At 31.2% G+C, this 12165-nt stretch overlaps 1 protein-coding gene across 1 annotated transcript; it reads right to left on the bottom strand.

Moving 5' to 3' along the window:
* Positions 1-803: 803 nt before the first annotated feature.
* LOC117108378 (DBH-like monooxygenase protein 1 homolog) lies at positions 804-11789 on the bottom strand. The gene is made up of 13 exons (XM_033250378.1): positions 11396-11789; positions 10229-10375; positions 9597-9770; positions 8738-8821; positions 7866-8042; positions 6965-7067; positions 5958-6127; positions 5307-5361; positions 4949-5070; positions 4531-4590; positions 3157-3293; positions 2490-2610; positions 804-1868 (listed from the first exon to the last, which is right to left on the bottom strand). Exons 1-13 carry the CDS (start codon positions 11684-11686, stop codon positions 1686-1688), a joined length of 1824 nt encoding a protein of 607 aa, XP_033106269.1. The 5' UTR covers positions 11687-11789; the 3' UTR covers positions 804-1685.
* Positions 11790-12165: the final 376 nt, after the last annotated feature.

The raw sequence follows: 12165 nt of genomic DNA, 5'->3' as shown, positions 1-12165 counted from the left end.
ATCTGGACTAAGTGTAGCTAATTATTATTCTGAATATATAATTGAATACCGTGATTTGAAGATTACTCTTCGTTTGAACAAAGCCGAATTGGATTTTAATTTTTTACATAATTGCAAGGCATTCGGAGTTTTTCCTAAATTTATAGTAATAATTGTAGTAACTTTTAGTTAGAATAGTGGCAATGATTTGTTTTCCGAAACTAAAGCCAAAATATGAATTATTCCTGGAATTATTTTTTAAGGGTCGTCCCTCTAATCAAAAACCGAGGTTAACTTGCCTTTTGCAGCCTACAAAAATTATCACAAAAAAAAATAGCCTAACATTTATAGCCACAGAAAAGGGGTCTTTAATTGAAGTAAAACATGTATTTCTTATTTATTTATTTTATTTGTTACATTCCTAGACATTTGTCCAGTTATAGGCCTAGTTATTGTTAAAAATATATTAACAATGTATTTTTTTTGTAATAATTAGAATGTGAATAGACGCCAACATTCTGATGGAGGCGCAAGGTGAAGTACTAGTGAGCTCGATATGAGGTGAGAGGCTCACTAAATAAGGGGATTTAAGGTGATTTTTTAGAACTTGAGCGTGATTTTTTGGCTTCAAACAATTTCAATGGATACGACTGGGGGAGTATGCGTCTCCCCGCTTATTCCTAGATACGCCACTGTTATGTAGTGAGTGATGTCTCGATAAGTGATTGTACTGTATAGACCTACGTGTATTTGCTTTTGTAATGTATCTATTTGATATACAACAAAAAAGTTCCTTGTTAAATTTTTAAACACAAATACGAGAGTAATGTGCTTTATAATACTCAGTTTATTACAAATATTGACGGTACTCATTAGCAATTAAGACTAACAATTCAGCAATGAATATTTATGTTAACATTAGAACTACAGCAGATCAACAAAATGGCATTGTGTCTGCTTAACACTATAACAATGTTTATTTTTTTAATAATATATCATATAAAGACAGGAATAACTACCTCAAAGATCTGGCATTGATAATACAGTTCAATAATATAGTTTACAAAGTACCTAGATCGTTTCGATACTGTAATTTTAAATATATCATAAACACATTTAAGATATCAGACGGTGTTTTTAAGCTGTCGTTTGCCAAATAGCTTAATTTTGCTCATTATATTTTCATTCAAAATTCCCCTAAAAATGACAAAATATCATTAAAATAATTTTTAATTAACTTGCTAATTTTGAAGTAACATATACATTACTAATTTCAGTATAGAAAAGTTATTGATTTGAATAAAAAATTGTCTGATTTGGATAATGATTAATGATAATAAAAATAATAAAACACTGTTCCACCAGTGACTGGAAGTATTTCTTTAATCACAGAAAAATTGGTAAACATTTTTTAATACACTAATATTTCTATGTTCAAAACTGATATTTATATGTTACTTTAAAATCAGCAAGTTAATTTCAAAAATAATTTTTATAATTTTTAATGTATTTTATGAGATATTTTGTATAGTTGTCTCAAGATTTTCATGGAACAATCCAGCTTTAAATAATCATTCTATTTACATAGCCCTAATATTCAAGATACTGTATTATAATACACCTACATATGTAATAATCTAATAATAAATACATAGGGAACACAACAATTTACTTATATTTCCTCATGGTAATATAATTATAAAACATCATACTGTAAACATCGCATACAAACACATGAAGATTGCAAAAACCGGAATTGTGTTCCAATAGCCCGCCCTCATCATCTTGCTACCACTATTAATAGAGGCCAATACACACGCATCTTGTGTTATGATTCGCTGATCCTCTTTGTACCATGGTGGAAAATCGACTTCAAATTCTATACCCTCCTGGAAACAAGAAAAAAAAACATATATTCAATTTAACTATAGATTTGGTAATGTTTAATATAATTGAGCAATTATTAAATAGGGAAAAAAAAAGAAAAAAGAAAATAGATAGATAGATAGATAGATAGATAGATAGATAGATAGATAGATAGATAGATAGATAGATAGATAGATAGATAGATAGATAGATAGATAGATAGATAGATAGATAGATAGATAGATAGATAGATAGATAGATAGATAGATAGATAGATAGATAGATAGATAGATAGATAGATAGATAGATAGATAGATAGATAGATAGATAGATAGATAGATAGATAGATAGATAGATAGATAGATAGATAGATAGATAGATAGATAGATAGATAGATAGATAGATAGATAGATAGATAGATAGATAGATAGATAGATAGATAGATAGATAGATAGATAGATAGATAGATAGATAGATAGATAGATAGATAGATAGATAGATAGATAGATAGATAGATAGATAGATAGATAGATAGATAGATAGATAGATAGATAGATAGATAGATAGATAGATAGATAGATAGATAGATAGATAGATAGATAGATAGATAGAGAGATAATGTTAAATATATGAAGTCTACATACATGCATTCTTGTTGTAACAGGATTTATGCAAAAGTTGTAACGTTTTCCTTTCTTCATCACTTTTTTCAATCCATCTTTCATTTCTTTTGAATTCATTTGCTTTATTTGGTTTAATAAGTTGCTATTGATTGTGAGAGAAAAAAACATAACGTATTGTATGAATATATTAAAACATTCACCTAGAGCATTGATTGTAATGATCGTAATAATAATGATTGTAATAATGATTACAATTGTGATAATAATTGTAATAAGAATAATATCTTATGTATTTTCATGTATTTTACTAGTATATATATATTTTACTATGTATATATATGTTTTTTATTGATTTTTACTATGTACAGTATTTTGTATGTAAATACGCCATGGAAAACGAATGTCCAACATGTTTTAATGCTTGGACAAATAAAAGTTTATCTTATCTTATCTAATATTTCGATACATCTGATAATAATAATAATAATAATAATAATAATAATAATAATAATAATAATAATAATAATAATAATAATAATAACAATATGGCAATAATATATGATAATAATTGATGGCAGTAAAAATTGAGGATAGGAATTCATAACACTAGTTTATGATAATTTCTGGTATTATTGTATATGATAATTAACTATGATGAAAAAAATATAATGATGTCTAAAATACTTACTTTTGACCCTCGTCTAGTCCCAGCATGTTGATGACACTGGCCTCACTCGGACTGGATAAGCAGTAACCCAATCTCGATTGTCTTGGATAGTAGTACACGAAAGATACACACATCTCATTCGTTGTGCTTTCACCTCCCTAAGAAGTTAATCAAAATAGTAAGAGTAGTAGTAAATATAATAACACTCACGAAGATGAAAACAATTAAAAAATATGTAATAATTAAGGAATAATATTAAATTATATAACTAGTTGACAATTATCATATCACCATTACCATTAAAGGCTAAATATATACACCATAAATCATATAATATATTATAAATGATATGATATTATAATATTTAATCAGGAAGAAAAAAGAATAGAAAATAATGGAAATTGTTTAATAATAATATATACCAATTAGGACTTTGTGTGAATTTAAAGCCAATCATCAGAAGTCAGTGTGCCAAGCTTGTGCAAGTTACGTAATATACCTTTCTACAGCGTCAATCAAACTTAAAAACTGACCAAACAGAACAAGCCCAGGAACATGCTTGCGTCTTACAAGCACGTGTTGTGTCCCACAAACGCCATTGTTTACGTACATTTAACGCTAGTAGGGATCAGCTATCGAATTGTGCGACGACGTGACGCTAGAACGGAATCACTCATGCGTGTGACCGTCCTACCTGGCGTCCTACGTTCTCTGCATACGTAGAATTGGACAAATTGCGTTCCAGAATCTGCTCGACGAGGTGACCTTACTTTTAGTGACGTCATTACGTTCTACGTCCTACCGTCGTCGTGCAATCGAAAGCTCCCTATCGTTTTGTGGGACAACAACAATAACCAAAGAGTGGAGCTTTTTCCGGGAAGGTCAATTTGACATTGCAAACTCTTGGTGTTCACCTTCAAATCAATGAAAATGAACGTTACAGTAGGTAATTATTGTGAAAACACTATTTTCCTCCAGCGGTATTCGAATCCAATACCTGCAGTAATTAAGGATGTTCTTCTTAGCGACAAAAAATCCTGAAAAATAATTTTGAAATTAACTTGCTCAAGTTTGCACTTGAACTTCTTGAGCATAGAAAACAGTGAATTGAGTGTACCCTGATTTTTAAACTGGATAATTATAATAAAGATAATAAAACTCTTTCAGTGACTGGAAGTGTTTATATCATTTTTTGCTGTAAAATAATGATAAACATTTTTTAAATACACTATTTTTTATTTTCAATTTGATAATTTTTATGTTATTTCAAAATGGGCAAGTTAATTTCAAAATGGATTTTTAAAATTTTTGTTTGTATTTTGCATGGGACAATACACCGTCAATATTATAAAAGAATTGTTAAAGTTTTCATGTAAATATAATCATAATACGTACAACTGTAATGTTTTCTCTGTCCATTGTGTTGTAAGAACATGTCACCACGTAATCGTCACCCTGTTAAATGCATAAAATACACAGTAGTTAAGTTTGATATTTTCTTTATTTTCCAATGTGCACCTCCTTTCTTGAGAAGGCGCAGCACAATGACGCCGAGGTACCTACGTGTGCATGGTAGCAATGGCGAAGCCATATCCACATCGAGGGTGCGCACTTTCCTCCTCTCCGCGTTCGGAACCTGTCATCCATTTTTAAATTATTAAATTACCTGTAGTAGATTGTTAGTCTTTGAAGTACCTTGAGACGGTATTATTGTGGAGGGTATAAAAATGCAAGACCATTGACCACTGACATTGAATTTAATAATGACAAAGTAAACAATAATTTAACTATCTGATAGTGGCTTGACACTTACCGGCTTAAAAATTCGTTCCTCTGTCAGCAGACGCGTTTCTTGAAGGTTGAAATCATAGTTATCGTCACGAATATCGTCAATAAGCTTGCCGTCACGATAATGCTGCATGCTAATCTTCCGAACTGTTATAATAATAAAAATAATAACAACAACAGCAACAACAACAACAACAACAACAACAATAATAATAATAACAATACCAACAATAATAATGATAATAATAATAAAAATAATAATCATAATAATAATGTAATATTTGTACAAATCTAAATCAAATGTGTAGTGTATGTGTAACATTTTCAACAGAATGTGTGGATTTAAAACAACATAGATCAATCCAAATATAAAGTAACATTACCTGTAAGATGACCGTGAAGGAACGCTGCGAACACTTTGATGTCTTCCGACATGCTCTGTAAATATATAAAATTTATACCTGACCAATTTAATTATTTATTATTATCTATTTTTATCTGAAAAAATTAATAACTAATATTATGTCGCAGGCCACATGAAGTAAACACATACATTTTCCACGCCCAATATCAAGATGGGGCTCCAATGGCGGATCCGCAGGAATTCGAATAGAGGCGGGTATAGACCACCTCAGCTCCACCATAGTAGGTAAGAAAATTATGGCACTTTTGAATATAATTTTACTTTTTTCTCCATTTGAGTTTATAATTTTTTTTAAATGTAGGGGGTGGGGGTTGGGCCGGTTGACCCTCGTTGAATCTCCCACTGAGCCCTTTAATTTATTTTCAACCAAAAAAAATATAAACAGGACGATACAAAATCAATAAGGTGAAGATAATAGTCAGAGGCAAAATTTGATTCACTAAAACTCCTCGTTAAAAATAAGTACCATAGGCGGGTGCAAGTAGGGCCCAGTTAAATCTATGCAGACATTATTAAGATAATATTTAATTAATAAAATACTATGATAATCATATGTTTTATAATGTCTTAAATATTATTAGCAGAATAAGATTCTCAACATAAAGCTTACCACTTTTGTGCAATCACCCAAACAAAATCCCATTGTTTTAAAATCAGATTCCTTTGGAGGAATCATTTGACCCGTTGGACGAAAAGCCTCGCCTACCATCCAGATGTCAGCCTCGTATTGACGAGGAGTCGATGTATAATGGACTTTGAATCCAGAGCTGTCAACGAAATCTAATAAAACCAAAAAAAAATAATAATGGAGACAATTTCGTTAGGCTTTGCTCAGATTATACAATTTTCGTTGACAAAAAACCTATGTATGCCCATATATAGTTATGATATTCCTATATATTATGTTTATGACATGATGTTATCATAAGATGTGATGTTACCTTATTTAGGCATGTCGCATGTTAAAATTTGATAGACTTGACAGGGCTTTAAACGTTGACAAAAAAAGCTTTTGTATGCCCATATATAGTCATCATGTTCCTATATGTTCATTATGTGATGCCATCATCATAATGATGCCTTATTTAGGCATGTCACATGTTTTTGTAAAATGAAATTTGATAGCCAGGACACGTCTTTAAATGTTGACAAAAGAACTGTTGTATTATATATGTATGTTGTATTATATATGACCGTATATGTTCCAATATACGGTCATGATCAATCAATCAATCAACATTTATATTTTCAATTCCAAAAAAAAAAAAAATTATCAAAGGCGCATTGTACCCTGAAGAAGTTTTGGTGAACAAGTAAGACTTTAGGCTTATTTTAAAAGAATCAAGGGAGTCTTTAACAAATTATGTGATATCATCATGACAATATTTAGGCGGGCCAGATGCGTTGTCAATTTAATAGCCTGGACAGAGCCTTAAACGTTGAGGTTGATAACATACGGTATTGATCTGTTTTATAACTATTAGTAATTCATTGTAATTTTTTTAATATTAAATATATCATTAATAAGAGACAGAAATACAAGTCATGTCAGCAGCTGTTTACTACATAATAATGATATATATTTATTTATTTTAGAAGTTATGATAAAACAATCACCTGCCCTACGTCCAGGATTGTCATAATGCATTTCAACAAAAAAGAATGTTGGATCACTTTCACCGCCAAGTGGTAAGCCAACGTGTTCTGGAAACTCGAACGACTGAAATTAAAGAAGTTGATAAACATATGAAATTTAGTAAGCTGAAGCTTATGTGCCACTTAGTATACAATGATTTTAAAATGTTTTATATAAATACGAATATTAATACATTTTCGAATTCTCTTTGTATTTTACAGAGCAACATTACATTAACAAATAACGAAACTTGTTATCAATTCAAGTACATTTGCTGTTTGAAAAGTCAAGTGGCTGACGTAAAACTGTTGAAACATATTTTGGTACGCGTACTTAAAGAAGTTGTGTGCCATGCAAAATACAAAAAAAACAAAAACAAAAACAAACAAAAAAACCCAAATATCATAAAAATCAGTATAAATTAACACGCTCATTTTAAAAGTAACTATCAAAATTATCAACTTGAACATTATTAGTGTATTTCTAAAATGTTTACCCATCATTTTACAGCGAAAAATGAGAGAAAAACTTCCAGTCACTGGAAGTGGTTTAATATTTTTTATCATTATCCAGTATAAAATACTATTGTAGGCTCAAGTTATTTGTATGTTACTGCAAAATGAGCAAGTCAATTCCAAATTTATTTTTTTCATTTTCAGGGGACATTTACATCTTTAATCTGCAAACGCTTTAAGTAAAAATATGGTGGCTTGATGGAAACGTCTTTGCTGATGAACCGACTAAGCTAATATCTAACACCGCATTTAATTACAAAACCGGACGTATCTACGCGGTACCCTGACTGTTAAAATAGTTGTCTCAATTAAATTAGTATATTAAAGCGTTTTAAAGGTAAAACAATAGAAAGATATTCAAACTTACTCCGGCACCTATTGCCCATGCGTACAATATTCGAGAGCATTTTTCGAGATCAGGAGGCATATTATCCCTTTCGCAAGTACTTGAATATCCAAGAACTGACGAAACATTACCACGACAACCGTACAGTAGCGTATGGTGCACAAGAGCTTCGTGGCCTTCTTGCACAATCGTATCAAACTAGAATATAATCGAAAAATAATATTACTGAAAATACACCCTACTCGTAACCTTCTTCTCTTCCACCGTAGGCAAACTGTTTTTTTTTTTTTTTTTTTTTTTTTTTTTTTTCTGTTTTTGGTTTTTTGTTTTGTTTATTGTTATTATTATTGTTGATGATGTTATCACTATTATCATTGTTTCTCTGGCAGGCTTTTTGTTCAGGGACATTTACTCTTTTCGCCTACTCTTTACGTTTAAGTTTTGAGTGAAATACAATTATGAATTTTATATTTTTTAATTTAATAGCTAGTATGTATAAATTATTGAAGCCCTTTCTTCTTTTGTGTACCACCAGATGGCAAACTCCGTATTATTTAGCCATTCCCTCGTTTCAGGTCCAACGTCAAAGAGACCAGCTTCTGAAGGTGGTTTGCAGAGGGTACAGGTGTTGTCAATATTATGATAAGCAGTCTGATCAGACCTCTCCATTGATGACTTAAAGCGCCGACTCCTGTACGCATTCAATGAAATAGCTTTCAAGATTTTATCTCAACAGGAATAATAATAATAATAATAATAATAATAATAATAATAATAATAATAATAATAATAATAATAATAGATAATAATATTAATACGAATATCAATATTCAATGTCGTAGATAGGAAAATCCAATGTAAATCGTGATTTAATGAAATAAAATTAAACTTACTCGAAACACATGCACAGGCTTATCGAATTTAGGTACTGCAAAAGTTGAACACCAATACGTTGTATCGTCGCTCGGCACGGCCACCTAAATATTGATAGAAAATGAGATTGCATCGCAGGGCATATTTGATGAAGGTGGAGTACAGGGTTTGCTTCACGCAAGACAATTTAATACACAACATTCTTTGCCTTAAAATAATAATATAGTAATAATTCGACATTTATATAGGGCATATTGCAATAAACTGTCTCTATGCACTTTACATTATTACTCCCTGATCAAACACCTACTGAACACATCCTCAGCTCCATAGGCAGCAACATTCCATAAGCAACTGGAATCAGCGTTTGGTATTAGATCCTACTAGGTACTAACTTACACTCCTGGGCGGAGAAAGACAACATAGCCTAGATGAAGGCCTAATACTAACACTAATACAGTAGACCAACAGCTATAAAGTACTAAAACATTCTAGCAATAATTGGACAAATAATTTACTTTAAATCTATTCTTTGCATAATTTAAATCACAGATGTTTATGTTTTTTTTCAGTGCAAGATTTCATGGTCTTTATCAGTAGCCTGTGTCAATCTTGAAATCTATACAAACTCCTCAATATCTGGTAGGTTTTTTTTTTTCGATTGTGGTGGGAGGAAAGCAGATAGAAAAGGTGTTGGTTTATTTTACTACAGCAGCATCACCACCACCACCACCACCACCACAAGTGTCAATGTTTATAATTGACAAACTAAGACTCTAACTCCGCATTCTTTATTTGGAAGGTTATACGTCCTCCACAAAATGTTGGCTATCAAGCACGTAAAACCATAGGGCGGTTTATATTACGAGATGTACTCACATTAGGTAAAAGAAGTTCAAAGCTGTCTGCATCTTTAGGTAGCTCATGCAGCTTGGCTGTGGCATCGAGCAGGACAAGTGATCGCACGCCCCTTGATGATCCATGGTACGAGAGATCATCTAGAGTAGCAGGATCTCTATCATTCACAGCCCAAATAATTCTTGCCGTGTCACCCTAAAAGTAATAACGCTATTAATCACTAATATGGCGAGTACACCTGCCATTTAGTCGTAAATAAAGACATCTTACTTCCTAACTAATAAATCAGAGGAGATATTTTAATTAAAATATAAGATGTCTGCTTAAAATTAAGATTTCTATTTGAAACTAAATTAAGTGAGAGTTCGCCTTGCCATGCATTACCGTATCTCACCCTTAATTAGGTTTATATGAGATGTTTAGTTAATGCAAAATAGTTTAAATTACCGTAACTTTCCCAAATTAATATTGAATTAGACCCTCCATTAGGCCTATTCGACTTGCGGAAACTGACAATAATATTATAATTGAAAGTATTTTCACTTTACAATAAATTGTATTCAGTTGAACAATATTTTTTTTATAACAGTAGTTTATATATATATATACTGTCTCTTATACACATCTAGATGTATAAGAGACAGTATATATACCGTGATTTTATAGTCACTGGTGTCACAAGTCTGTAGCTTCCGTTTGAATCCGACTGTTGTTCTGCCGCCTTCTTCGGATCCATATAGAAGCTCATAATCATTGGAAAAGTCCATAATCGGCTTGGCGAATTCGGTGGCGTAAAAATCCTGTTAGAAAACACGTTACAAAATACTATTAAGTAAACAAAGAAGCTGGTGAATCTACAACTTCACAGTGATCAAGAAAATTATTTAAGTGATCTGAAGATTCTATTTATACAAATGTAAAATAAGTGGTGGATCCAAGAAATTCGAAATATAGGGGCCCCAGGTGGAGCGGACGTTTACTAGGTTAGTGATTGGATGCTTGCCTTCTAATCCCAGTATCCTGAGTTCAATTCCTGCTACAGTATGATTTTCTCACCACTAAACAAAAACTCCACTTTATAACCCTCATAGGGAGACTTCGTTGATAAAAGCATCACATTAGGCCTATTTAATTTATACAACGAGGGCTCTGAATATCAGCCGACCTTCTAGTAAATGTATGCTTTAAGACAGTTTATTGCTGTAGTATAATATTCAAAACCATAATTTCTTTCATTTAATAAGATCTTTGTTACAAACTCTTTTAATTATTTTTGTTAATTATTACCAAATAAAATAATGTGTTGAGAAGTATTTGTATCGTTTATACGTTGTTAACAAACTCGTTGATAATATTTCAGAATAATGAATTCCATGAACAAATACTTTCAATTTTTTAAAAGTTTTAACTGTTTCTTTCATTTAACAATGTTTCAAAGATTAAGCAATTTAGATATAGGCCTAGATGTAATTTACCACTCATATGATATTAATAAAATTATATGAATCTGTAGAAATACCAAGGATCGATGAACTCCTTGAAATAAGTCCTTTAATAGGGACTTCAAGGGTTATCCAAATATCTCTATTTCGTATTTCGACTAATGCTGTGTGTACAGCTGAGATATTAAATAAATCAAATCAAAATCAAATCAATTCAAAATAATTTTATTTAAGATTAATTACTAATTGTTTAAATGCTGATTATTGAAATATTTGTATAAGTAGGCCTAATATTGATCCTTTAATTATTTCTACTATTTTAAACATTTTAAATTGTACCTACATAAAACCAATTAAAAAAAACCAAATTAAACTTACGGATATAAATGCTTTGCCGTCCTTTACCCATCCTGCTACAATATCTGAACCAGGCATGCCACCATTTGGAGAGAAACCAATAGCAACATACCCCTGAGTTTGAGCACTCATTTCAAAGAAAATAACATCGCCGTCAACTCGCCACTTTAACAAGACTTCATAATCTTCGTTTAACACTGTTTCATGCTTTTCGTTGACAGTGTTCTGGGCTTTAATAGCTATAGAAAATAGAACACTCAGTATTACTGTACTTAAAAAAATTTCATTGGGCTTAGACATGTTTGTGATCATGTGGCAAACAATCGAATGGTATATTTGTATCGTCACTCGGAATTTAAAGGCTGGAAGAAGGAACAAGTACGAAAGGCTGTTTTGTAGGTCTACGTGTCTGAGTTTCGTAATAATCGTAATACAATGATTTTTAACTTTATTCGAGTCACTCTAGGTCTACTTGAGGATGTACAGGTTACTGAACCGCTTAATTTCTTATCTCACAATAAGTGCTTATATACGTATCCGGAACCTTGTGGGTCTTTAATTTCTGTAAAATGTTAACACTACTACCTCACTACCGCAATATTGCCTAGGGGAAACACATATCCATCTATTAAAACATTTATCCTTCATAAAAAAAAAACTTAAAACTATCTTCTGATGGATTACTATCTGATAATATTATCTGATTGATTGTCAGGACATTGTCTCAGTAATAGATGGTAAAAAATGATTTTCTATGTTTCAAATTTATTATTTCCGATGTTCCTATATAT

The sequence above is a fragment of the Anneissia japonica genome, unplaced genomic scaffold (assembly GCF_011630105.1).
Source record: "Anneissia japonica isolate Jap-2015-1 unplaced genomic scaffold, ASM1163010v1 scaffold426_len1935630_cov189, whole genome shotgun sequence".
In the NCBI taxonomy this organism is placed as follows: Eukaryota; Metazoa; Echinodermata; class Crinoidea; order Comatulida; family Comatulidae; genus Anneissia; species Anneissia japonica.
Note: the sequence above shows the minus strand (reverse complement) of the source record. Positions and strands in the feature narration are given on the sequence as shown.

What these genes read in the sequence shown, in the direction of transcription:
- LOC117108378 (XM_033250378.1), bottom strand. Translation starts at nt 11,686, where the DNA reads ATGATCACAAACATGTCTAAGCCCAATGAAATTTTTTTAAGTACAGTA. An exon ending in CCTTCACGGTCATCTTACAG is followed by an intron (nt 5,071 to 5,306) that starts GTAATGTTACTT and finishes TTATTATAACAG; the next exon opens with TTCGGAAGATTAGCATGCAG. An exon ending in AGGAACGAATTTTTAAGCCG is followed by an intron (nt 4,591 to 4,948) that starts GTAAGTGTCAAG and finishes TGCATTTAACAG; the next exon opens with GGTGACGATTACGTGGTGAC.